Source organism: Solanum stenotomum, chromosome 1 (genome assembly GCF_019186545.1).
Source record: "Solanum stenotomum isolate F172 chromosome 1, ASM1918654v1, whole genome shotgun sequence".
Lineage (NCBI taxonomy): Eukaryota > Viridiplantae > Streptophyta > Magnoliopsida > Solanales > Solanaceae > Solanum > Solanum stenotomum.
Window position 1 is genome coordinate 14,526,824 of NC_064282.1, and position 26,256 is coordinate 14,553,079.

The window sequence follows — 26,256 nt, forward strand, 5'->3', positions numbered from 1 at the left end:
TCATCTTATAAGTAGGGGCAGAACTAGAATTCTAGTTACAGAGTTCGGTAGAATCCAGTAGTTTTGGCCAAATCTTGTATATTTATGTTAGAAATAATTTATTCAGAGTTATCTTTTCTCGAATCTAGGTAATTAATGTTATACAATTGTTTCATTCCTGGATAAGCTGTCATCGAAAAATTACTGGATTGTACTTATTAACTCCAAACTTTATTAATTTCACTGTTGATCTTTGAAGTTCAAGTCTACATAGTACTTATTTGATTTGTCTAATTTAGTTTGCATTTCTTTCATTGGGCTCTATGATAGGAGAGTAAAATAGTGTAAAAAGGAGGGAATTGATTGATCTTGTTTTACCATTTTCCTTCTAGAATAAAGAAGTTGATGAGCATACAGTAGAGAAGAAGCTGAAAATGACGATTCTCGATGAAGAAAAATACGTGAGGTTAGTTCGATAATCAGCATCCTCTATCCTGTATTTTGCAGCCCTCGACTTGTGAACTAACACAACATGAATGGTGTTGTCAGATGTAAATTTTCAAGTTGTTTTGCATAGTACCTTTTGTACAAGTACTACTATATGATAGAATTTTTCTATCTAATATGACCTCTTCTTCTCAGGTTTGAACACTGCAAGTCAGAAGAAAATGGGATGTTTTCAGTCAGAAAATCATCGATCAGCTCATGCATGAGTACTATTAGAAGAGGAACTGCGAGGGGTTCCGATAGAATATGTGGCTTAATAAGAAAATCACTGTGCACCCCTTTCCTAAGTGACAGTTCAAGAAAAGTTTCAGGATCATCAAGAAATAAAATTCTTGATCCTCAGGAACCATTTCTTCAGTTCTGGAACAAAGTATTTGTCTTCGCTTGTATTATTTCAGTGGCCATTGATCCATTGTTTTTCTACATTCCTGTCATTGATAACAAGAGAAAGTGCCTTGATTTGGATCGTACATTGAAGATCCCTATTTCTATTCTTCGATCAGTCTCCGATCTTTTCTATATCTATCATATCATCTTGCAGTTTCGCACTGGCTTTATTACTCCTTCTTCTCGAGTATTTGGTAGGGGTGAGTTGATCGAGGACTCTTCCCTTATAGCCAAGCGATACTTGTTTCCTTATTTCATCATTGACATTTTAGCCGTTCTTCCACTCCCACAGGTCTGTGTCTAATTCCATTATGCTTCAAAGATTATGTCTGATATATAATTTACTTAAATTGAGACAGTATGATATCTATGTAACATGTATACTTAAACTTTGTTGGTACAGATGGTGCTCTTTATCATCGCTCCTAACACAAATCGTCCCATTTCTTTGGTGACGAGAAAACAGTTGGTGATTGTTATATTTGTACAATATATTCCAAGACTCCTTAGGATATACCCATTATACAAGGAAGTAACAAGGACAACAGGCTTTTTAACTGAAACGGCATGGGCTGGAGCTGCTTTCAATTTATTCCTATTCATGATTGCCAGTAATGTATGTTTTCTTATATCAGTCATCAATCATCTATATCAATTGTGCTTTAAGTTATATGGTCAGAGTATGCAGAATTTCTTACATTTCTGATTTCCTAATTATAGAGGAGATCAATACTGATGTTACGTTACGTATAGATGTTCTTTTTTCCCTTCACATGTATAATGATATGCGCAAATGTCTGAACTCAGGTAGTTGGAGCGTTATGGTATTTGATCACAATAGAAAGACAACATGACTGCTGGAGCCATGTATGTAAGGGTATTAAAAACTGTGTGCTAGACAGCATATGTTGTGGACATCTAGGGAAAGCAAACACTCAATTTCTAAATTCTTCTTGTCCTCTCCTGAAACCGGAAGATGTACAAGAGCATGACTTTGATTTTGGGATATTTCTTGACGCTCTTCACTCTCGAGTTGCTGAAAAAAGAAACTTCTGGTCCAAACTCACCTATTGCTTCTGGTGGGGGCTGCGAAATTTAAGGTCTGTGGTCCTGCTTTTTGGTTTTCATTATTCTTACAAATCATTCGATAACTTTCTCTCAGCTAAACAGATTCTTCTGTCTTATGTATCTCAGTTCTTTTGGCCAAGACCTTAAGACAAGCAACTCTGTTTGGGAGATTCGCTTTGCCATCTTCATCTGCATTGTTGGCCTGATTCTGTTTTCGTTGCTTATTGGCAACATGCAGGTACGCATCGCTGGAGCAATTATTCTTACCTTTAAGAGTCTTGAACAAGTCAATTCTGTTTTAAAGTGAAAATTCTTCACATTCAATGCATTGATATGCATTCAGTAACTTCAATCTCTTCCTCTTAGTTTATGAGCTATTAAGAAAGTTTGAATAGATCAATGATTTGACAATGCCAAGCTTAAACCCCTTTTATTTCCAAGATGAAGTTTTGAGTTTCCATTGACCAAACTAGAGAATAGATGAAACTTTTTTACATTGGAGAATTGAAGTCAACTAATGTTGCATTAGTTTCTGGTTACAGGAATATTTGCAGTCTATCACAGTTAGAGTAGAAGGAATGAGATTGAGAAGGCGAGATGCAGAACAGTGGATGTCTCACCGCATGCTTCCTGACAACCTGAGAGAGCGTATTCGAAGATATGAGCAGTACAAATGGCAAGAAACTAGAGGTGTTGATGAAAATTATCTAATTTCTAACCTTCCCAAAGACTTGAAAAGAGACGTAAAACGCCATCTATGTTGGTCTTTGCTCAAAAGAGTGAGTGCCTTATTTTGTGCTCATCATGCCCTTTATTCTTGAAACTGTTGATCTTATTTGATCTTTTATATGCAGGTTCCCATGTTTGAGAAGATGGATGAACAGTTGCTGGATGCGTTGTGTGATCGACTAAAACCAGCTCTTTTCACAGAGAATAGCTTCATAATCCGAGAAGGCGATCCAGTGAGTGAGATGCTTTTTCTCATGAGAGGTACTTTATTGACTATGACCACCAATGGTGGAAGAACTGGTTTCTTCAACTCTGCATCTCTCAAGGCTGGTGATTTCTGTGGAGAGGAGCTTCTTACATGGGCTTTGGACCCTCATGCTTCCTCGACTCTTCCCTCCTCAACTAGAACAGTAAAAGCTGTCATAGATGTCGAAGCTTTTGCTCTAACAGCTGATGATCTCAAGTTTGTCGCAGCCCAATTTAGACGTCTTCATAGCAAGCAGCTTCGGCATACTTTCAGGTATGTACACTAACTCTTGTTCAATTTCAAAACACTTATACTGACATCAGTTTTGGAGAAGGCCCTTAACAATTTCAATGTACTTTGGGATGTTTCAGATTCTATTCACAGCATTGGAGGACATGGGCAGCCTGCTTTATACAAGCAGCATGGCGTCGACACAGCAGGAACAAGCTTGAGAAATCTTTGAAAGAGGAAGAAGATAGACTACAGGCTGCATTAGCAAATGAGGCAGCCAATTTGCCAAGCCTTGGAGCTACTATTTATGCATCAAAGTTTGCTGCTAACGCGCTGCGTGCCTTGAGGCGCAACCATCCAAGGGGTTCCAAATCATTTACCAGATTGAGTCCCTTACTGCTTCAGAAGCCAGCTGAACCTGATTTTAGCTCCTAATGCTAGAATATTGGAAAGGAAAGAAGTCTGCTAACTCTTTGTAACATTAGAAACCATGAATATAAAACAGACACTTCTCTACTGCCTTGTAAATTGTAGTGTTCTACTAAACTATGGCTTTCAATAGATTTTAGCTTATTTTGCATGTTGTCACAGTCTAGTCAAATTTGAATTCTTAAGAAGAAAATGTTTGGAATATTCTTAGCCAGGTTTAATTTAATACCTTTCTCCCAACAAAAATGCCAACAATTCATATAAATAAGTTTGATATACCCCTCAACTAGTCAACTTAGAGACAATATATATCGGGCTCACATATATATCTTTTAAATGGCCATATTGTTTATCATGGAATTAAAATAAAAAGAGATATAAGACTAATTTTATAATTTATAATAAATCAATAGGATCGGATGTCCAACATCAGAAAAAAGAACACGTAGACAACTGAAAATTAAAGACTATAAGTAAGATTTGATCCTAACAAAAAGAGGAACAAAAGTACCCTTAGCTACTATACTATATAATATAAGCATCTAAGTGAAAAAATACTACAAGAATTTAGCACATAGCTTTTCCAACTCCTTGGCAACTTGATCAATTTCTTCATCTCCTTTGATACAAAGCTTTTCCTTCATGTCCTTTGCCTTTTGCCTTACAAATTCACCATCCTTATCAAGCACAACTTGGTTGATTATGGCTGCAACTTCCTCTCTACGAAGCTTTCCATCACTATCCCTCACAACTTCCACAGCAATGCCAACATCTTCAACAAGCCTAGAATTAATTGGTTGATCAATATGCATAGGCATTGCGATAATCGGGACCCCATATTTCATACTTTCCATTACAGAACTCCATCCACAATGACTCACGAATCCACCAATACTCGAATGCTCCAAAATTTTTGCTTGTGGGGCCCATCCATTAAAAACTTTTCCCCTATTCCCTACCCTATTGAAAAAACCTTTAGGCAATGCCTCTTCAAGTTCAAGATTTTCCCCCTTTTGGAACCTTATTGGCCATATAAAATTCACCTTACTATTTTCCAACCCATAAGCAATCTCTACCAAATCTTCCTTTGACAAAAAATATTCACTCCCAAAAGATACAAAAATTGTGGATTTCTTCTCTTTTTCATTCAACCATGTTATTAACTCTGATTCACTATCTTCAAGTGTAGGCTCTTGAACTAAAGGACCAAGAGGTACAACTTTTTTTCCAGTTAAATTAGTGATATAATCACTATACTTACCCTCAATCTCCTTAAAACTTTTAATCAAAACAATATCACAAGATAAGTAAAAACATTCTCTAACTCTCCTTTTATCTTCTTCAAGCTTTTCCACAGAGATAGATGCTTCTTGTTTCTCAATACGAGCTTTCTCATAATCGCGGTAACAAATAGACGAAAATGGAAATTTAATACCTGGCTTGTTGAACTCATGCAACATGTAAGCTGTCATCGTGGAGCTACTACTAATAAACTCAACAGCTGGGATTTTTAATTCAGCAGCAGACTTAGGAGCCCATGGTTGGAGAAAATCATAAATCAATAAATCGGGTTTTAGGGTTTTCAAAATTAGGGTAAAATCAGGACTAGCTAAGTCAAAAGCTTCTTTGAGAGTGTTCATGAGATGAGGTGGGAGGCCATTGGTGGTGTGGTGACTTGGAGGAAGATTTGGTAATGTTTGGAGATGAAGTTCCAAGAGGTGGATCGATGGTGAAAATTCCGGGCTAAGTTTTTTTTTGATAGAGTTCAGGATTACTGGCGTAGAACATAAGTAAATAACGAAGTTTCTTTGGCTTAGCTTTTTGGCTAACTCTAGGAATGGAGAGATGTGACCATAACCTAACCATGGAAACATTAAAACACGAAGGGGATTATTGGTGAAACCATTCATGATTAATTCTTCGAGTTTTTCTTTCTTTCTCAAACTTATATTTTTTTTGATGAAATTGTTTCTATGGATCCGTTCGAATTTAAAGTTGATCAACAAGTTCCCCCATATGGTAAGTTCATGTAAATATTTACTGCACAAACACGTAGAAGGAAAATGCGATAATGTATTTTTGGTGTACGTATAATATCTGCATGGTTCATTTTCCTTTTACGTTGATCTACTTTCTTTATTATTTTTTCCCCTTCCATTTTGGTTTCTCTAATTGATTTAATTTCTTCTTCCAGTTCTATTTATGTTAATTAGTACTGCTAATTGTGGAACCTATCGTTGGTATTATGTTAGTTGGGTAAATTAATACCCAAACGGAAAATCAATCCATAAATATAAATAGAACCCTAGCTAGATTCCCAAGTGTTTGTATGTATATTTCTATTAGACGAGATCCAAAAAAGGTAGCGAAATAATAATATATTTTTTTAGATTCTGTGGTTTTTATTTTTCAATTTTTTTAAAGTATGCTACCAATTCAGAATTTCAGATGTTACGTATAATTAAAGTAATCTTTTTAGATGAGATGGGAAAGAAATTAATTAAGGTAGGGATAAGGGTCTAAAAATATCTCAATTTTGGTCAGATTTGCTGTTGCGATACTAAACTTTTATAAGGACTTATTATCTCCCTAGACTATTTAATATCGTATTTTTTATCCCCTGAACTATTTAGTAGTGTATTTTAAAGGTATATATGTGCCCACGTGCACACAATACTATTTATAATTTTGCTTTATTTTTTATGTCCACATGGGCAAATATATATGTTTAAAATATGGTATTAAATAGTCTAGGGAGGTAATAGGTCCTCATGAAAGTTTAGTATAGCAACAACAAATCCGACCAAAGTTGGATATTTTTCAGACCATTATCCCTTATATATATATATATATATATATATATTATTTTTATTTTTTCATTAGCAATAAATAAAATAAATTAAAAATAATATTCCCTCCGTCTCATATTAGATGGACACTTCCAACTTTACACGGTGATTAAGAAATCATCAATATATTGGAAGACTATACCATTTTGCCTTTTGTTTATATCAATGCATTTTAAAATGAATCTTTAAAATTTGTTTAAACTTCCAAAGGTCATACTCCCTATGTCCCTAATTACTTGTCCACTTTTGAATTGACACACATATTAAGAAAACAATAATTGACATAATGAGTTTACCATTTTATCCCTATTAATTATGAAGTAGATGAATTAAAAAGAAGTTATACTTTTTTCAAAGCAATTAATTGAGGGTATAATAGGTAAAAAAATGTTGTCCTTTCTTGATTTGTCAAAATGGACAAGTAATTAGGAACAACTAAAAAAGAAAAAATGGACAAGTAATTAGGGACAAAGGGAGTATTAATTGTAGAGGTAAAATGGAAAAAAAATTAATTAATTCTATCCTAATTTAGTAAGTACTCGAGTAATATGGACAAATATTTTTAGTAAGATGGTCATCTAATATGGGACGAAGTTGTTACAAAAAAAAAATTAAAGTAAGGAAGATAGTAAGCCTAGAAGGTAGCATAATATTACAAATGTGAAGGGAGATCAGTGAAACGAAGTAAACATAAGAAGTTAAGGTGTAGGAATTTATATGCAAACTAGATACAGGACTAGTGCCTGCACGGGGCCCAATATGTATTAATTTTTTGTCTTAATTTATGTGATATTATGGAACTCAAGAAGTAATTGAAATTTTTATATGATTTAAAAAATATTTTAAGTTGTTAATTATTGTGATTTATGGTTTTTTTTTTACATAATTTTAAAAATAATAGATATTACTCTCTTTGTTCCAATTTATCTGTCATATATAGAATTTCAAAAATTAAGCATTTTTATGTCTTTTAAATACATTAAGTCCTTTAATTATTGTAATTTATAGTACCTTTTTGACGTAATTTTTAAATAATATATGTTACTTTCATGTCTCAATTTATGTGGCATTAATTGATAGATTTTGTTGGAGTCAAGTGAATTTTTTTGATTAATTATTGTGATTTATAGTATTTTTTTCATCAATTTCAGACAATATATATTTATCATCTAATCCATTTTATGTGGTACCAATAGAATTTCGAGAGTTAATTGATTTTTTATATAACTTTTAAATATTTAAACGGTTAATTATTGTAATTTATAGTATTATCTATATTATTTTAAAATATTAAATATTATATGTTACTCCTTTTATCCTAACTTATGTGGTATTAATAGAATTTAAAGTGTCTAACAATTATTGTGATATGTAGTACTTTTTATGTAATTTTAAATATATAATCTATTTTTAAGTATATTAAATTGTTAATTATTTTCATAGTACTATTTTATAAATATTTAATCAACTTAATAAATTAAAATAAAGAAATACACGTACTGGTCAGCCGACATGATAAAGTCGGTTGGCCCCACTTAGATCGATTAAGAGTATAGCTTTTTGATGGATATATTTGTAATTATGGAGATATTAGCTGGTTTATTTGTCTAAAAAAGAAAAGGTACAATTATAAAGTATTAACTAGGGGTGTCAAAAATCAATTCAGATATAAGTAACTCGATCAATTCGTCCAGAATTTTAAGGATTCGGCTTAAGATAATTTGAATTGAGTTCACTCTCAACCCATTCAAGCCTAACCCATTTTAAGATAATCCTCAATTGGGCTCAATTCAATCTCCAATTTCAACCCATTTTAAAACTTTTTACTAAAATATGTTCCTATATTAAATGTATGAATTATTATCTATTTAACATCTTTTAGGATTTATCTATCAATTTGTTACTTTATTTTTAAAAAATCTTGAGCTGAAATTTGAATTGTGATTATAAAAGCTAAATATCACTATGTTAAATTTTTTTAGATTAATCGGGTCAAATTGGACGGGTCAAGATCCAACTCATTTTTTAGCCCATTTGAACCCAACCCATTTGAGCCCAAAATAAATTTGGGTGGATCAAGACCCAACCCAATTACTATTTCACCCCATTTTAGTATTTCTAATTTGGGAAAATTCTATATAATAGCAAATTATTAATTCAAATTAAATGCTATAAATATAGTTTAATTTAATTGTACCTCATAGCAAATTGTTGCTATTTCACCTCTCTCCTGGTGAATCTCGCTCGCCACTCTCGTTCTCTCCCTCACCTCTCTCATTTTTTATACAAACGCAAGTGTTTAAAGTGCGTTTGTGTTTGTATAAAGCGAGAGAAAATTGTATATATATATATATTTTCGTTCCCCTCTCTCCCCTCTCCCAGATCTCGCTCGCCACTCTCTCATATCTCGCTCATTCACTCGCCTCTCTCACTTTATACAAAAAACGCAAATTGTATAAAGTGTGTTTGTATTTGTATAAAGTGAGAGAAAATTGTATATATACATATATTTTCGTTCCCCTCTCCCAGATCTCGCTTGCCACTCTCCCAAATCTCGCCTATCTCACTTTATACAAAAACGCAAATGTATAAAACGCGTGAAAATTGTATATATACATATATTTTCGTTCCACTCCCTCCCCTCTCCCAGATCTCGCTCGCTCACTCGTCTCTCTCACTTTATACAATTGATCTTTTTGGATATGTATACCAAAGCAGATTATACAATTGTTTTCTTTTGTATATGTATAACGAAATATATATATTTATGTTTGCTATGGAGCGCAATTATGCAAACTTTGTTAGAGCATACAAATATGAATTTTGTGTTTGCTATATGTGAAAGTTGTTCTTCTAGTTTCAACCCAACCCGCCCTTTTAACACCCATAGTGCCAACATACAAAAGCTTTAAGGAGCAAAATCTACATGTTGATGAACAAATGCCTACTTGTAGACTCTTATACAGTAGAGATATATAATAATGCATCTATTTATCTAATGTAATACCGTGTACCAATTTATTTTTGCTACTCTTCGAAGTTATCCAAAACATAAACAGCTAAATATGAATAACTAGGTTCATGATGTCTTTGTGGAGTTTAATTAAGTACATGACACAGATAACTTAGTAGTATATCTTTGCTAATTTATTACTCCCTATGTCCATTTTTTTTTAGTTATCTCTAATTATTTGTTCATTTTGATAAATCAAGAAAAGATAAAATATTTTTATCTATTATATTTTTAATTAATTACTTTGAAAAATGTCAATTTTTTTGAAAATCTTAAGTTTTTAATACATCCACTTCATAATTAATAATGGTAAAAATGGTAAACTCACTGTGTCAATAATTATTTTTTTAATATGTGTGTCAATTCAAAAGTGGACAAGTAATTAGGGACAAAAAGAGTAATTGACAAAAATAAAAATGATACTACCTTCCGTCTACTTTTAATTGTCATAGTTCCTCTTTTAGAGTCAAACTATAAAAAAATTGACTAACATTTTACGATATACAAAAAATTGTAATTTATAGTACTTTTCGTATAGTTTTTGAATATTTAAATTTTTTATTTAAAATATCAAATTAATGTAATCTAATTTAACTTTGACAATCATTCAAATTAACTTTCGAAAAGTGCAACATGACATATAAAAATTGACAGAGAGGGAGTATAATTAAATAACCTTTCATGGATCGATACATATTGTGTGTATATAACTAAAGGAGGGTAATGATAAATGAACATTCTTCATCAGAAAACGAAACAAATTAAAAGGATAATATTTCGTTTGGACTAGTTTACAAAGTTCCTAATTCCTATCCATATTATGATGCTTATAAGCTTAGTACATAAAAAGATTATAAAAATCAAGGTTGGTGTGACCGTGTGGCGACCAATTGAAATTATTGGCAGCAGCGTTCATCAGAATGGAATCTACCTTAATTACTCTTTTCCTTTCAAATTATTTATCTTAATTTTTAAAAATAATTATTTCATTTTATTTGATCATTATATAAAAATTAGATATTTTAGTTTACTAGCCAATTTTAGCAAATTGAGAAAATTTTACTTTGTTCTCATTAATAAAGTTAGTGTAGTAAAATACTTTTAATTAAAGTTTTCTTAAGAGGTGTGTAAGATCCACAAGAATCAAGTAATACTTTCTTTGTCCCAAATTATTTATCCATTTTTTTTTTTATAGTTGTCCCTAATTACTTGTCCATTTTGACAAATCAAGAAAAGACAATTTTTTTTTACCTATTATATCCTCAATTAAATGACTAATTACTTTGAAAAATGCAGAACTTTTCATTCACTTCATAATTAATAGAGATAAAATGATAAACTCACTATATCATTAATTGATTTCTTAATAGGTGTGTCAATTCAGGGGTACGAAATAGAGGAAGGCTACAAACCTCTTAACCCTGGGAAGATACTGATGAATAGAGTAATTAATATTCAACATAGAGAGATGCTATTTCAATTAGTACTACATAAATAATGATTAAATTTTTTTTATAAACTCCTCTAAATGAATATTTTATTAGAGAAAACTTAAAAAAAAAATCACCATACATAATTTGAGACGAAGAGTAAAACAACAGGTTATTTATCCAATAAAACATCTTCTTTTAACTTTACGTAATCAATTTATTCAGTAATTGTGCACCATAAATACATAGCTAAATTAATTAGAAGAATAATAATTTATACTTTGTTTCTTTTTTTCCCAATCCTTGAGTCATGTCTTGTGATAAGTCCATTAATTACTTAACTAAAAACAGAAAGTCAAAAAAGATTGTTGAGGGTTAGTTGATGAAACCGAGTACATCTCATTAATTGGCCACCAAAAAATGGAAGCTTGCGTGCTCAATTTCTTATACACAATTAAATTGTTACTAATTCTTTTATATAAATACCATCCTCAGATGAAGTAGAGTTTTAATTATTCAGAAGCTTAGCTTGTCGAGATAAAATAAAAATAAAAATGGAGGATCAAAAGAAGTATGTAGTTGAAGTTGAGAAAGCTAAAGAAGGAAGATCAAATGGAAGACCATCAAGAGGCCCTGTTTATCGTAATGTGTTAGCCAAAGATGGTTTCAGGCCATTATCTCATTCCCTTCAAAGTTGCTGGGATATTTTCTGGTCAGTTTATTTATTATATATATAGTGATTTAATTTGTGGAATGATTTTTTAATTATATTTAAATAATTATGTTAATATTATATCAATATTTAATATTTTTTTATGTATAATATTGATTAAAATTTGAATTTGATAAAAATAAAAATATAATTTAAAATTTATAGTAGATATTTAAAATAAGTTCTTTATATAAAATTATCTTAATATTAAAAGTGCATCAAAAGTACTTTATAAAAAATATTAGTCAAACACAATTTATTTATTAAAAATACTTTTCAAATAAATTAGCCGAAAAAACAAACTAACTTAAAAGAAATAAACAATTTTAGCGTCAATGTCATGACATGCTCGTACAAACTCCCAAAATGCATATGGGCTGCAAATATCCAAGTGATGAGGCCCATTGGGGCCTCCATTTCCCGCGGATAACGAGAAGTCGTAACGGCATGATTTTTTTCCCCAGTTTCTCCTATTTTCATGAAGTTGCCTCCTTTTTGTTTCCTCTGATTCATTTTTTAACCAGACAAAATAAGTTTGATTTTTATCTCAACTAGCAATTATTATCTCAAAAATCATTTTTATTATTAATTTCAAATTTTTTTCAATAAAAAAGTAATTTTATAAGATAATAACTTGTATTAGTATCATGTGAAGAATCAACTCTGGCAGAGTATATCTTCCTCCATTAATATTTGCACTTACCTCAATACACATCCCTGTTCAATGTTTTAGAGTTTTAAATGGTCAAGTGATTATAAGTATATGCATACCTAATTAAACAGCAATATTGTTATTAGATGGGTTAATCCAGTACTTTTGCTTAATTAAATTGTATAATTAAACTTTATCTTCTAAGAGTTTCAATTTTTTTTAATCTAAACTTTGTTTATTGTTATGGTGATGTGCAGTGAGTCTGTCAGAAAATTTCCAGATAACCGAATGTTAGGTGAGCGGGAAATGTCCCACGGTCAGGTATATACATACATACATTTTTTAGTGCAATTTCTCAATTTCTTTGAGCAAAATAATGCACATTTCCGTTTTCTTAAGCTCAGGTTTTTGCCTTTTGTGTCTAATTTGTAGGCAGGTAAATACATTTGGTTAACTTATAGGGAGGTGTATGATCTAGTGTTAAAAGTTGGAGCTTCTATGCGTGTCTGCGGTGTTAAGCAAGTAAGTCTTTCATACTGTAAAATCAAGCAAATTTTTCTCTTGATGCTTTAGTAATCCAGTTTACTTTTCATATGTTTTAACAAGCTTAGGAAATATTCTTTGGAAGTTTTAGAGAAGAGATGCAGTTTTGTCAGAACCATGGATTGAATTCTGTTATCTAACGAGGTTTTATCTGATTGCTTATATACAGGGTGGAAAATGTGGTATATACGGGGCCAATTGCTCCAACTGGGTAATAAGCATGCAGGTATATATATATAGCTTCCCAATATACTTTAATTTCATTACACCATAAATCTTTTAAGAATATAAATTGGATAACGGTGTTGTCTCAACTAACCTCAGAAACATTCTTTATTATCTAAAGAAGATTTGTTTTTTTGATGTTGTACATCAGCTTAGTAAATGGTGTCCAATAGGCAAATTAAGCAAAAATGGCCTTTTCTTTTGTGCAGGCCTGCAATGCTCATGGTCTTTATTGCGTCCCCTTATATGACACTCTAGGTAAGTGTGTCACCTCTCCCCTTCCCTTCCCAAAGCAAAACACAGCCAAAGAAGAACAGGAAAGAGGACAATATATATATGTTAGCATGTAGAGTAATGTTTTTGGTGCATCTCACAAAATGCGTATATCAGGACATAGCATCACAGCTACAAGAAAAGTATGTTACCAATGCTTGGTGACATTTTTGTCAGATTTGGTTTATTCGGATCAGTCTGAACTACACATAAAAAAGTATTGAGTGAAATGCAAGAAGAGCATAATCATAGCTATAGGGTAATTAATATTTTCATTTGCTTTTCCAATACATAAATGTTCCAACTCATTATTGGAGCATTATTATGGATTCAGGTGCTGGTGCAGTAGAGTATATCATTTGTCATGCAGAAGTTTCTGTTGCTTTTGCGGAGGAAACTAAAATTTCTGAGGTAATAATGATCACACTACATCTTGAAACTTTACTTGAAATTTGATCCATTTCATTAGTCTACTTGTCTCCAATCTTTTTCTTCATATTATAGTCTAGTTCTTCAGCAACTGACTATTTCCATTTTAGGTGCTGAAAGCTTTTCCTAACGCTGGAAAGTTCCTGAAAAGTAAGTAACTACTGTTTTAACTTCTTACTATTAGAGAAAAGATCCATTTGAAGGTGCTAAGTTTGTCACTCCTTTATGTAGGTCTCATAAGCTTTGGTAAGGTCACACAGGAACAGAAAGACATGGCTGGAAATTTTGATCTGAAGTTATATTCTTGGGATGAATTCCTGTTGCTGGTAGGTTACTTGGATATATTGTTACAGTCATGTCTTCCTCTTTTTTTTTGACTATGCGGAGAAACATTCTTCACTTAATAGATTCTTATTGGATTTATTATTGCCTTGCTCTTATCATTCGTAATAACTTTTTGTGATTAAGTAGTATGTAAGTCACACAAGAGAAGTCTACTTAAACCAATTTCAACAGCTTTTCTGTCCTTTTTGTTCTAATTCACATTCGAACTATGACTTATTATTGTGAGAGCAGCATGTTCCAATGGGGTTTGTCATTTGTCTGAACTTATAGCTGCAGTGTCATGCCTGTACCACATAGAAAGGGTAGGAAAATGCTCGAGATATTAACCCTAGATCAGTTTCAACATAGACCTGAATCCAATTCAGTTTGACCACTTTTTTGGAACTGTCTCATCTTCTTATATTATATCTGGAAACAAATTCTATCCAATGCATTTTCGCAATCCATTGTTTTATTTCAAGACATGTCTTCAGATATATATAATCAACTTCTATTCCTCTTTGGGTTATTGAACTTTTGCATATATATCAGTTGTCAGCTAAAAGAATGTTCCATATATACTATTATTGGAACTAACCTTCGAAAACTAATTTATGCAACTTATTTTCCTCTTCCATTTTCTGTAGTTTATATTGATATTCAGAACTAATCTGCAGGGAATGCAAGAGAAATTTGATTTTCCAGCTAAAAAGAAGACAGATATATGTACAATCATGTACACAAGTGGAACAACTGGTGACCCAAAGGGAGTCATGATTTCCAATGAGAGCATTCTATCCCTTATATCTGGAGTGAACCACCATATGGAGACCGTGGGTGAAGAGGTAAAATTGATTGCCCTTGTTCTATCTTCCAGGACAGTAAAAAGTTATGAATGCCTTAAGTAAGAATTTCTTCAGTGTGTCAGTCATGATTTATGAATGTAGAAGTTTCATATATATTTATATCCTGTATTTACTGTTATGTTTCAGGTGGGTTTTTGTTATTCAACTTTTTCATATATATTTCTTTTAGGTGTGTTCCATTTACTAATCCCTCTGTGGTATGCAGTTCACTGATAAGGATGTATATTTATCGTACCTTCCTTTAGCGCACATATTTGATCGAGTCATTGAAGAATTATTCATTTCTAAAGGTGCCTCAGTTGGTTTTTGGCATAAGGTAAGTAAAGAAACATGATGGATTACTTTTGATTCCAAATACTTGAAATTAATGATACTTTATTGATGGAATCCTCAGGATGTTAAACAATTGATTGATGACATCAAAGAGCTAAAGCCAACTGTATTTTGTTCAGTTCCGCGTGTGCTGGACAGGATTTATTCAGGTGAAAGCCACAAGCTAACAGAGCTGCATGATGTTTTACATGGGCATAGTGTTCTTCATTCTGCTAAGATAGTTCTGGGATAAAAATACAGAAAACAATGAGTATTGAGGTCCATGAATACATGTTTTTAACAGAAACGGTTTCTTCAACTGCCATTGAACATTGCCCTTTTAATTGCTTCATAAAAGTTTCCTTTTTTCCTATTGCAAAGATGCTATCATCTTATAATCAATATTCCTAGTGCGAGGTTCTTGCATTGTTTTGCACAATTCAACTAAGATTCTTAAATGGTTAACCATTTCCACTTTCAGGTTTGGTGGAGAAGATTTCATCTGCTGGTTTCCTTAAACACAAACTGTTTAATTTTACTTATAACTAGTAAGTGCCCATTTGATCTTGTTTGCAAGGGAAAAATAGAAGTCAATCGTTGAAACGTACTAATTCCTTCTGCACTATTTTCCTTATTATGGAACAAACAGAATGATACTTAAATGGTAGAAGCCTTTTATGTTGATGACCTTTTCAGTTTGCTGTCACTTTTTGAGTCCATGTCTGCGCATGTGGTTACTTAGCCATCTGATACTCATGGAGGTCTTTGGGCTGTTAGGGCATCGTCATGCTTAGGATCTTTGCCATGATAAAAAGCTTTTTCGATTGTAGCATATACACCTGTATAACTCATATAAGTGCATAGGCATTCACAGAAAGAGTTGAAGCTTAAATATATGTTGACTGTAGAGACTCTTTGCTGTGTAAAATTGTCAATGTGCATCGATACAACTCTCAGATGAGTTATGAGTAATGACATATATGTAAATTAGGATTGTTCAATGGATATGTCATGCTACATTGGAAATATTACTAAGATCTATTTCATTAGTTTAATGATCAAGGATAACAGCAGTGGATGTAGTTCAGGATGTATGGTTCATTTTGACACAATTGATTTGGCTCAGACTCTGTAGGTGTGTTAAAACATCCGCTAAATAAGTACAAATAGTAGAGTTTGAACTCAATAAATCAAATGGGTTGTGATATACTTCTGAGCTTGGAACTCATGTGGTCAATTCTTGGATCCGCTTCTAACACACAACACATTTCTTGCAGCAAATTGGGTAACATGAGTAAAGGGTATAGGCACTCAGAGGCAGCTCCTATTTTTGACAAAATAATTTTCAACAAGGTAGGAAGCAATTGCATCTTTCTTAACAGCTTCTTTTTTCATCCTTGTTTCTCCATCTTTTTGGTATCACGAACAACAGTGTTCCAAAGTGACTTGCTAATGCCTTATGAGATTATTACTGATTTAGGTGAAGGAGGGTTTAGGAGGAAATTTGCGTCTCATTCTATCGGGAGCAGCTCCTCTCTCTTCCACTGTTGAAACCTATTTACGAGTTGTAACATGTGCTAATGTTCTTCAAGGATATGGTACTTATTATTACTTTTCAAACATTTTCTACTTACAAAAGATTTTCCTAAATTAAGTCATAATGCACTAGGCACTAGTTTTGAACCAACTCTAACTTCGCGGTATGTGCTGTAGGTTTAACGGAGACCTGTGCAGGCTCATTTGTTGCAAGACCAGATGAACTGGCAATGGTTGGCACTGTTGGTCCTCCTTTACCAATTATAGATGTGTGTCTAGAGTCTGTTCCTGAAATGGGGTACGACGCCCTTGGAGATACCCCTCGTGGAGAGATATGCATAAGAGGGAAGTGTTTATTCTCAGGATACTATAAGCGTGAAGACCTCACCAAGGAGGTGTTGGTTGATGGATGGTTCCACACAGGTGTGACTTCATAAAATATATATCTGCGTTCTCAACCCAATGTCTTGGTTTGTGGATAGCTTGCCATTTTGCTTACTGTATAAACTTGCAACAGGTGATGTTGGTGAATGGCAGCCGGATGGGAGCATGAAAATTATTGACCGCAAGAAAAACATTTTCAAGCTCTCCCAAGGAGAATATGTTGCAGTTGAGAATCTGGAGGGCATTTATTCTCTTGCCTCTAGTGTGGATTCAGTATGTTTCTTTTATTTTACAGATATCTTGAATATTACACTCATCCCCCTTAAGTTGTGTTCCTTCTATACTTCAATATTAAATGACCAAGTCCACTCTAGATATAGTTGCAGCATCACATTTTATCTTGACGACTTTTTCTGTCCATTTGAAACAGATATGGATCTATGGTAGTAGCTATGAGTCATTTCTTGTTGCTGTCGTGAATCCCAATATGGAAGCTCTGCGTTCCTGGGCCAATGAGAATGGAATGACTGGGGATTTTGATACTATATGTGAGAACCCAAAGGCAAAAACATATATCCTATCAGAATTAACCAGTATTGCTAAGGAAAAAAAGGTCATCCCTTATCCTGTATCTACATATATACAGCAGAGTTCTATACTGAATGACTGTTTCATTGGTTTTGAAATTATTGAATGTGTGATTCTGCTTACAGCTGAAAGGCTTTGAATTTATCAAAGCTGTGCACCTTGACCCTGTACCATTTGACATGGAGCGTGAACTTATAACCCCGACTCACAAGAAAAAGAGAGCCCAGTTTCTCAAATACTACCAGGTTTGCTAATCTGCTTCTCCCAAGTTAGATTTAGGGCATGCCCATATAGCGAAAAGTCAAGTGCTTTCTACAAGAATTTTTATTTCAAGTTGGAAGCCAGTCTCTTGTTTATTGCTGACACATAACAAACGTGAAATTGCAGAACAACATTGATACACTGTACAAAAGCACAAGATAAACAGCCAGACACCTTGACTTCAAGTTCGAGCTGGAGAAAAGTAACAATGTATATGACGTCAAATTCTACATGCAGTTTTATCTCAGCTAATATTTATCAGTTGTAATTCATTGTTCATTGTACCTTATAAAACTCCAATTATGTATGGCTAGTTATGTTACTTGCTATTTCTTCACAATTGAAATTTGAATGTCTCAGGCATCCTTTTATTCATTTTAATTCTTTTTATTCCAAAGATCAAATCATCCATTAGATATTTGATGAGTTACCAGAATATCTAACCTAAACAAGTAACGATTTCTTGATTGTGAAATGTTAACCCTGGGCATGTAGTGGTCTAATTTGTTCCTAATTTCTTCGTAGTTGCATTTGTATTGAAGTAGCAGTTTAAAAACGTGTCCAAAATCCATTGTAAATCATAGTTCAGCAGAGTAAATCTGGATTCAGGCCGAGAAGTCTCACGTCAGGGGAGTAAAAAGGCAACTCCATACTCAGGGACTTGAACGCGAAACCTCTAGTCAAGGATAAATGAGTCCAAATCATTCGACACTATTGTGTAGAAAATGAAGAGTGCATGGACTATTAACGAAAAATAACAAAACTGTTGGGACCAAATTGAATATAACACCAAATGCCAAGTATACAGTTTACTCAACGTCGTCGTAGTCTGACATACAAATATCTCCCTCACACAAAATCTCAAACTTTTACCCTTAAACCCTCCGAAAGAGGGCAAATAGGGCTTAAACCCTAAAAACCCTATCCTCAATTCTTCTTCTTCTTAAAAAAAAAAAGCCCTAATTTCTCCCCCCTTATATTTTTCATCATTTTCCATGCCGCTCAAGTTATTACCACAGCTTCGTTTCTTCAATTCTACATTCCCAGTTACCCATTTTCCCACCATGAAATGCAATTCAACTTTGAAGCCTAAAACAATACCAGTTTTTTCTAGAATGTTTCCACACAAGCTTAAGTATAGGTCAATTGGGTTTCCAATTTTAGCAGCTCAAGAACAAGAGCTTCGTAGGTTCTCGAGCCGTTCAGGGAGACCAAGACCCGGGTCGGGTGCTGACGTGCGAGTTTCGAAGAGCTTGATTGAAGATGAAGCTGAACTCAGTGATTGGGTGAGTGGGTTGAGGTCTGATTCTTCGTTTACGAAAACTCAGGTGTATAGTGAGAGTGATGATAATGAGGGTGACAGGGAAAGGGGTAGGGGTAAATTTGGTAATAGGCGTAATGGTGGAGAAGATAGAGGTGAAAAGAGAAGGAGAGATGATGATTTTAGTGGGCCTGGTAGGAGGGGTGGAGGCCCAATGCAGTCGAATTCGAGGAATGGGGGAAGGTTTGGAAGTGAATTGTCGGGTGGAAGAGGTGCGGAACGAGGTGGAATGCAGTCGAATTCAAGAAATGGAGGGAGGTTTGGAAATGACAGGGGGAGTAGAAATGAGGGTGGAAGAGGTGATGGTGGTCGAGATCGAATGGGGTCCTCCTCAAGGGGAGGAAGGTTTGGAAGTGATATTAGGAGTGGAAGTGAGGGTAGAAGAAGTGGAGGCCGAGACCGTATGGAGTCATTTTCGAAGGGAGGAAGGTTTGGGAGTGATATGGGGAGAGAAAGTGAAGGTAGAAGAAGTGGAGGCCAGGATCGGATGGAGTCATTTCCAAGGAAGGGAGGGAGGTTTGGAAGTGAAATGGCAAGTTCCAGTGACAATAGGGGTAAAAGCAGGGTTGGTAGTGGATATGGTAGAGATATGGCAGCACAAGGTGGTAGTGGTAGGTTAGGGAGGAAAGAAGGGGCAGGTATGGGTCGAGGGAGTTCCATGCTGTTGGATGAAGATGATACCAATAATGAGGATGAGGAAGAGGAAGAGGAGAATGGTTATAAGGGGTTCCAAGATTTGATTGACAGTGACGAAGAAAGTGAAGAATCTGATGAAGACAATGAGGTTGAGGATGAAAAAACGGTCTCTTTGGAAAAGGAGGACAGTCCAAGGACATCAAGTCCGAGCTCACATGGAAAAAGTGAATCCCACCTCACGGAAACCAGGTAATTTATAAACTCATGCCTCACTATGTATTACGCAGCATGCTAGTTAGAATCTTTTTGAATAGCTGTCTGGAGCTCTTACAAGCATGATGCTAAAATAATGAATAAATAATAGCACTAACATAGATGATCCAGAGGTTGCTGAATCTTTTGCCAAAAAGCAATGGGGATTTGGATTGATGTTGTTATTCTGTACTTCTAAATTACTGAGTTAGGATTTAGATATGTGATAGTTGCTATTAGAGAATATGTTAAATGAAAATAGAAAGAGATAATTCGGGAACATTTAGTGGATTAGCTATCATCAAGTACTATGGTGCTTAATCACTGTATAGGAAAACATAAATGAAGGGGACTGATAAAGAAACATAGATGAAGGGGTTGAGCACATGAATGATACTTCATCAATTAGTTGAAAGTGGATATTTTGCTTGACTCTACACAATCAGAGGGATTTTGCCCAAGAATATGGTAAATTTTCCAGTTAGATGGACTTCCTGTAGAACTTCTAATTATCAAGGCAGTTATAGTGAAATATTTGTGTTCATGCTCCAAGTAACCCGAAGGAAAATTTAATTCTTCTGTCAATATACATGTCTTTATTATATTAGATAATATAGTATCCTTTTCCCTGCAGGTTTGATCAGTTTCCTCTCTCTCCCTTGTCTCTGAAAGGAGTTAAAGATGCTGGATACAAAACGATGACCGTAGTGCAGGAGGCAACCCTTCCCGTTATTCTGAAAGGTCAGCCTTTATATTTTGCAGAAGCTTGAAGCATAGTGAGTTGAGATGTCATTCATCAGATAGTATATAGAGGTTTTGATGGCTTTGTAAATGTTAAGTCCAGTGGTGTTACTTCAACCAGTCTGAAACTACATGCAGAAATATAATAATATGTATTAGAGTGCTATCCCAACCTTCTCTGTTGCAGGGATTTCTTATTTTCTTGTCTTATTCATTTATTGTATGTGTTATTGATGACAGTGCCTGTTGTAATCCATTGTATTTGGTAGGCAAGGACGTTCTGGCCAAGGCAAAGACTGGCACTGGGAAAACTGTAGCATTTTTGGTAAAACACTAAATCTTTTACATCAGAGAGTACCTGTTCATGTATGAATAAGAAAAAAATTGTCGCACGCAATCCCTCATATAACAAATAGATTTATACGCGTTAGTGTCACCTGTTAATTGGTATTCCATTTTCTTATTAGTTTATAACTTTCTTAGTGACTTGTATAATCTAGCACCCCTACATTCCAGATTTCTTGGAATAGGACTGATGTCAACACCATTATTTGAATTGAAGGATGAGTATCTTCAAGTTGTAATGTGACCAGTATGTGCATTCTTTTGGTTTGTCGAATGTGAATAGAAGTGCAAGCCACTATTCCCTGAAGTTTTTTAGAAAATAGACTTGCTCTACGTAAAGACAGGGCTTGAACCCCATAACTTTGTCCCCTTAAAACAAACAAAAAAATCTCACTGGTTTAGTTTGTAATTTTTGGTGTTCCATTTCCTTTGAAGTTTTGAGTAAAACTTTTACATTTTTTTAATTTCGTAGAAATTCATAAAGTTACTTGTATATGCCATGAAAAAACCATGTTGTATACAGGTGTGACTTCACTATTAAAAATTGTTTAACCAATTTTATCAAGTTAAATTATATTTAAACATGAAATTTCTTTTGTTTAACAAAAAGGTAGTGATAGTCTGTTAATTTTGAGTGCCAACTTTTCTCTGGTTATATATGACTCGTTTCTCAATATGCTGGGGGATTATGGTTCTTTGGTAAAAGTATATGTTGTTTCATACTCTGCTTCACACTTCAGAAAAAAGCACTATATATAACAAGAAATGGAAAAACTAGAGGGAAGCTAAAACATTTTAGTACACATAATACTTGAGGACAAAGTTCGTATCCATCTTGGGTCATGGGTTTTGCCTTTTTGATATTTTTTAACTTTAGATCTTAGGCATACTGTAGATTGCAACATTCAGTGATTATTAGATTTTCTGATAGTCAACTTGTCTCATTTAGTCATAGCTGCCTTTTACTAGTTAATTTCTTTCCTATTAAAATTACCAGAAAGCAGAGCTTCAACACCTATTTTGTGATTGAGTTATGGCTTTGAAATGGATTCTGTTTACGTAATCCTTTTTAGTTGATAAAATATCAGCTCTGTTAAATTAATCATGTTAAAGATTCTCCAAATAACCATTCTAATAATTTGTATTCAGCTTCCTTCAATTGAAGTTGTTGTAAAATCACCCCCCAACACCCGTGATCAAAAGAGGCCACCAGTTCTGGTGCTTGTGATATGCCCTACCCGGGAGCTTGCAACTCAAGCAGCTGCCGAGGCCAACACCTTGTTGAAATATCACCCTTCAATTGGGGTTCAAGTTGTTATAGGCGGAACACGGCTTGCACTTGAGCAGAAAAGGATGCAAGCAAATCCCTGTCAGGTAATTATTTCTTTGGGAATCCATTTCAAAAATAAAATAAAATATTTCTTTGAGAAGGGTAGCAGAAGTCATGCCAGATGTAGTAGTTATTACTTTATATTTATTCATTATAAAGTTCCTGCTTTATAAATATTTATACATGGCTCTTGTGATAAATGAAGCAACAGCTAGCTGAGATGAAGAAATTCATTAAGATGAAAATTCTGAAACATTAGTATAATGTTGGGCGAGCTTAAGTTTTTGACGAATCAAAAAAGGATGTTTCATTATGTTTAACTGTTGGATACGAGAATCTAGTACAACTACCATATATCTACAACAATACTGATATGCTTGTGTATTTGATGTAACATTGCAGGCATGGGGTTATTATAAGGGAAAATTAGGCCCTACATGATGAATATTAGAAGTGCTTCTCTTCTTTGATTCCTTATTGATCTCACAAAGCACCTTTGGTATATCATTAGTCGCTGACCTTCTTAGCTTAGTCTTATTCATCTTTTGTATGCATTCTTCAGACTGAGTAAGGCATTTTTATTAATTTTTTATGGAAAAGGTGTCAGGCAAGTATTAGAGAAGATACCAGATGGCTGTGTAAAAGGCCAAATTTTTAACCATCTCAGTGCATCCCATCATTGAGAATAATTTTTTTTTTTGGTTAGTCATGATCACCGCTCTCCTTAGTCCTTTCAAGCGAGAATGGGTGTAGTTGCAAGCCAGGTTTAACTAATGATCAATTAATAACAGACTACAACGTTTTTGTTGCTTCTATGCTTTCAAAAACTACTTTCTTTATGTTGCTCTATTTTGTCTTTAAATAATTGATACTGATTGACTTTTCACTTCCAAAAATAACTACTAATACCACTTATCAAAAAGGAATAATTACTAACGTTTTCCAATAAGTGACTCAGATACTTGTGGCGACACCTGGGAGACTCAGAGATCACGTAGAGAATACAGCAGGATTTGCTACTCGATTGATGGGTGTTAAAGTGTTGGTCCTTGATGAAGCCGATCATTTGTTGGATATGGGATTCCGTAAAGAAATTGAGAGAATCATCTCTGCTATTCCAAAACAGCGCCAAACACTTCTCTTTTCTGCAACAGTTCCACCGGAGGTATTTTCTTAATTATCTCCTGGAGTAAGTAGTATAAAGAGATGGAAATGAATTTACCTCCAACTTTGCAGGTCCGTCAAATTTGTCATATTGCTTTGAAAAGAGACCATGAATTTATCAATACTGTCGAGGAAGGCAGTGAAGAGACACATGCACAAGTAGGTCTTGGTTATTTATTGGAGTTCCTAGGATTGATACCTTTGTTGGATCTGATTTGTTTTCTAATACCTTGTGAATTCTTCAGGTTCAGCAGATGCATCTGGTTTCTCCTCTAGAAACACACTTTTCGCTTCTTTATGCTCTACTAAAAGAACACATTGCTGATGACGTTAACTATAAGGTACTATACTTGTAAATTAGGATATTCGTGGTCATTTTTTTTTCTGGGTTTCTTGAGGTGGGACAAGGAAAAGTAGGTCAACTTTGGTTGCCTGGAAAGTGTGACACTCTTGGTAAGTCAATTTTATTATACTGCTCTTCCGGTTCATGTTGTCAATCTGCTCTTTGAATCGCTAGGAACAGTAAGAGCCTGCTTGGATGGGCTCATGGTTTATAAGCATAAGTCATAAGTTAGAAATCCTAACTTATGGCTTATTTTTGTTATTTGACACAAAAACAAGTGCTTACAAGCACTTCTGTTATCTTTACCTAACACTATTGTGTGGATCCTATTTCAATGGGAAAAAGCACTTAAAATAAGCCGATATAAACAGGCTCTAAGTCTCCCATAGCTTACTTGTCATACATCATTTATGCTATTTTTGAACTGGAAGTTCAAATAACAATCATTTGCAGAAGTCACCAACCACTTTGATTCTGATTCTCGAGTGCAGGTTCTTGTATTTTGCACAACTGCAATGGTAACAAAACTCGTTGCTGAACTTCTTGGTGAACTTAACTTAAATGTCCGGGAGATTCATTCTCGTAAGCCACAAAGCTATAGAACAAGGGTTTCAGATGAATTTCGCCAGTCCACAGGTCTTATTCTAGTTTCTTCGGATGTTTCTGCTCGTGGAGTAGATTATCCAGATGTTACCTTAGTTGTACAGGTATGTATTGTCATTTTGGGATATATGTGATGTCATCTGCTCAATATTAATTGTCCTTAGTGCTGTCTAGTGTTTAAATCTCTATACCAAGTCAAGGTTGATGTGTTTTTGTAAACGTAAGTTTTGTCTAAACTCTCTCCCCTGTGACGAAATCAATCTTGTATTCTATCATGCAAAAGGTTAAGTCATGCATTTGTTCTAAAGTTGGATTTCGTTGCTAGAGTTATTTAGTAGTTCATCTAGACAGATTTCTTATGGATATATAGTCTTCTCATCTGCTTGCTAATGGATATCATGTGTCTGTGGGCTTGTGTCAACTCCTTTCTTTTGTAGATTGGAGTGCCAGCTGATAGGCAGCAGTATATCCATCGTCTAGGTAGAACCGGACGGAAAGGAAAAGAAGGACAAGGCATTTTGTTGTTGGCTCCATGGGAGGAATTCTTCTTGTCTACAATTAAAGATTTGCCCGTATCAAAGGCGCCTGTACCTCTGCTTGATCCAGAGGCCAAGAAAAAGGTTGGTATTAACTTTGCGTGGGCGATGTTTCTTTCTAGCTTGGCATAATCTGAAGCTCAAAGCTTAATGTGGAGAGTATTCTGTTCTTGAAGTTGTTTAATTCCTTGGTTTTCTAAATAATATTCTTTGGTAATAGCAACATATATGCTTGTGTAGGTGGAACGTGCGTTAGCCCATATAGATATGAAAACCAAAGAATCTGCATACCAGGCATGGCTTGGTTACTATAATTCCAACAGGGCTATCGGTAAGGACAAGTACAGACTTGTTGAACTTGCAAATGAGTTTAGTCGGACTATGGGACTTGACAACCCTCCAGCAATTCCAAAGCTTGTTCTTGGGAAAATGGGATTGAAAAATATTCCTGGACTACGTTCCAAGTAAGTTGAGATAGTGTTGCTGCTTCTTCTCATATATATATGCATACGAAGTGTATATATACACAGCACAGGCCGTGCAATGCAACAATTGTTTTTCAGCTAAGTGCTGCTTTTACCCATTGTTTGTAATTTAGTTACTAGGGAGGATTCAAAGCCTTGACATAGCATAAGTTGAGTTCCTTTTTTGCTAATAGGAAATTTGGTCTTTCCTCTTTCTAGTTGAATATTTTGTCTCTTCATTTATTAGTATGCGGGAATAACTAACACCCACAGTTCTCAGATATCAGCAATTTTTAATTTTAGTATACAACGCAAAATGGTGCTAAAATTTTATTATCATCTTTGGGAAATATTTTCAAATAGGCTCTAAAATAGTTAAACACATTTACGGGAAAGGCCTACATATTTGTTCTGAATAGGAATGTCTAAATAACGCAATTAGTTTTTGATGTATAGAGGACAAATGAACACAAGCTTTTATTGGAAATAATAAACAGAATTTTGCAGAATATAAGGAAATCTCATATATATCTAACTATTACGAAGT

The 26,256-nt window shown here is 34.1% G+C and overlaps 4 protein-coding genes across 4 annotated transcripts; 3 read left to right on the forward strand and 1 right to left on the reverse strand.

Moving 5' to 3' along the window:
* Positions 1-348: 348 nt before the first annotated feature.
* On the forward strand, positions 349-3,610 carry LOC125850352 (cyclic nucleotide-gated ion channel 1-like). Its single transcript, XM_049530208.1, has 8 exons — positions 349-445; positions 622-1,165; positions 1,277-1,489; positions 1,681-1,973; positions 2,068-2,179; positions 2,484-2,720; positions 2,796-3,190; positions 3,289-3,610. The coding sequence occupies exons 1-8, from the start codon at positions 414-416 to the stop codon at positions 3,581-3,583; spliced, it is 2,121 nt and encodes a 706-aa protein (XP_049386165.1). The 5' UTR covers positions 349-413; the 3' UTR covers positions 3,584-3,610.
* Positions 3,611-4,072: 462 nt separating this feature from the next.
* Positions 4,073-5,487, reverse strand: LOC125857715 (beta-D-glucosyl crocetin beta-1,6-glucosyltransferase-like). The gene has a single exon (XM_049537368.1). It carries the CDS (start codon positions 5,485-5,487, stop codon positions 4,135-4,137), a length of 1,353 nt encoding a protein of 450 aa, XP_049393325.1. The 3' UTR covers positions 4,073-4,134.
* A 5,931-nt stretch (positions 5,488-11,418) lies between these two features.
* Positions 11,419-18,349, forward strand: LOC125850378 (long chain acyl-CoA synthetase 4-like). Its single transcript, XM_049530236.1, has 19 exons — positions 11,419-11,581; positions 12,491-12,554; positions 12,666-12,755; positions 12,946-13,002; positions 13,211-13,259; positions 13,609-13,685; positions 13,814-13,853; positions 13,935-14,029; positions 14,705-14,872; positions 15,099-15,209; positions 15,288-15,375; positions 15,687-15,753; positions 16,483-16,558; positions 16,686-16,803; positions 16,919-17,164; positions 17,259-17,398; positions 17,556-17,738; positions 17,839-17,958; positions 18,101-18,349. Exons 1-19 carry the CDS (start codon positions 11,424-11,426, stop codon positions 18,134-18,136), a joined length of 1,983 nt encoding a protein of 660 aa, XP_049386193.1. The 5' UTR covers positions 11,419-11,423; the 3' UTR covers positions 18,137-18,349.
* Positions 18,350-18,874: 525 nt separating this feature from the next.
* Positions 18,875-25,933, forward strand: LOC125850329 (DEAD-box ATP-dependent RNA helicase 31-like). The gene is made up of 10 exons (XM_049530178.1): positions 18,875-20,180; positions 20,818-20,924; positions 21,194-21,249; positions 22,419-22,643; positions 23,558-23,764; positions 23,836-23,922; positions 24,009-24,104; positions 24,598-24,813; positions 25,147-25,329; positions 25,486-25,933. Exons 1-10 carry the CDS (start codon positions 18,970-18,972, stop codon positions 25,711-25,713), a joined length of 2,616 nt encoding a protein of 871 aa, XP_049386135.1. The 5' UTR covers positions 18,875-18,969; the 3' UTR covers positions 25,714-25,933.
* The last annotated feature ends 323 nt before the right edge of the window (positions 25,934-26,256 follow it).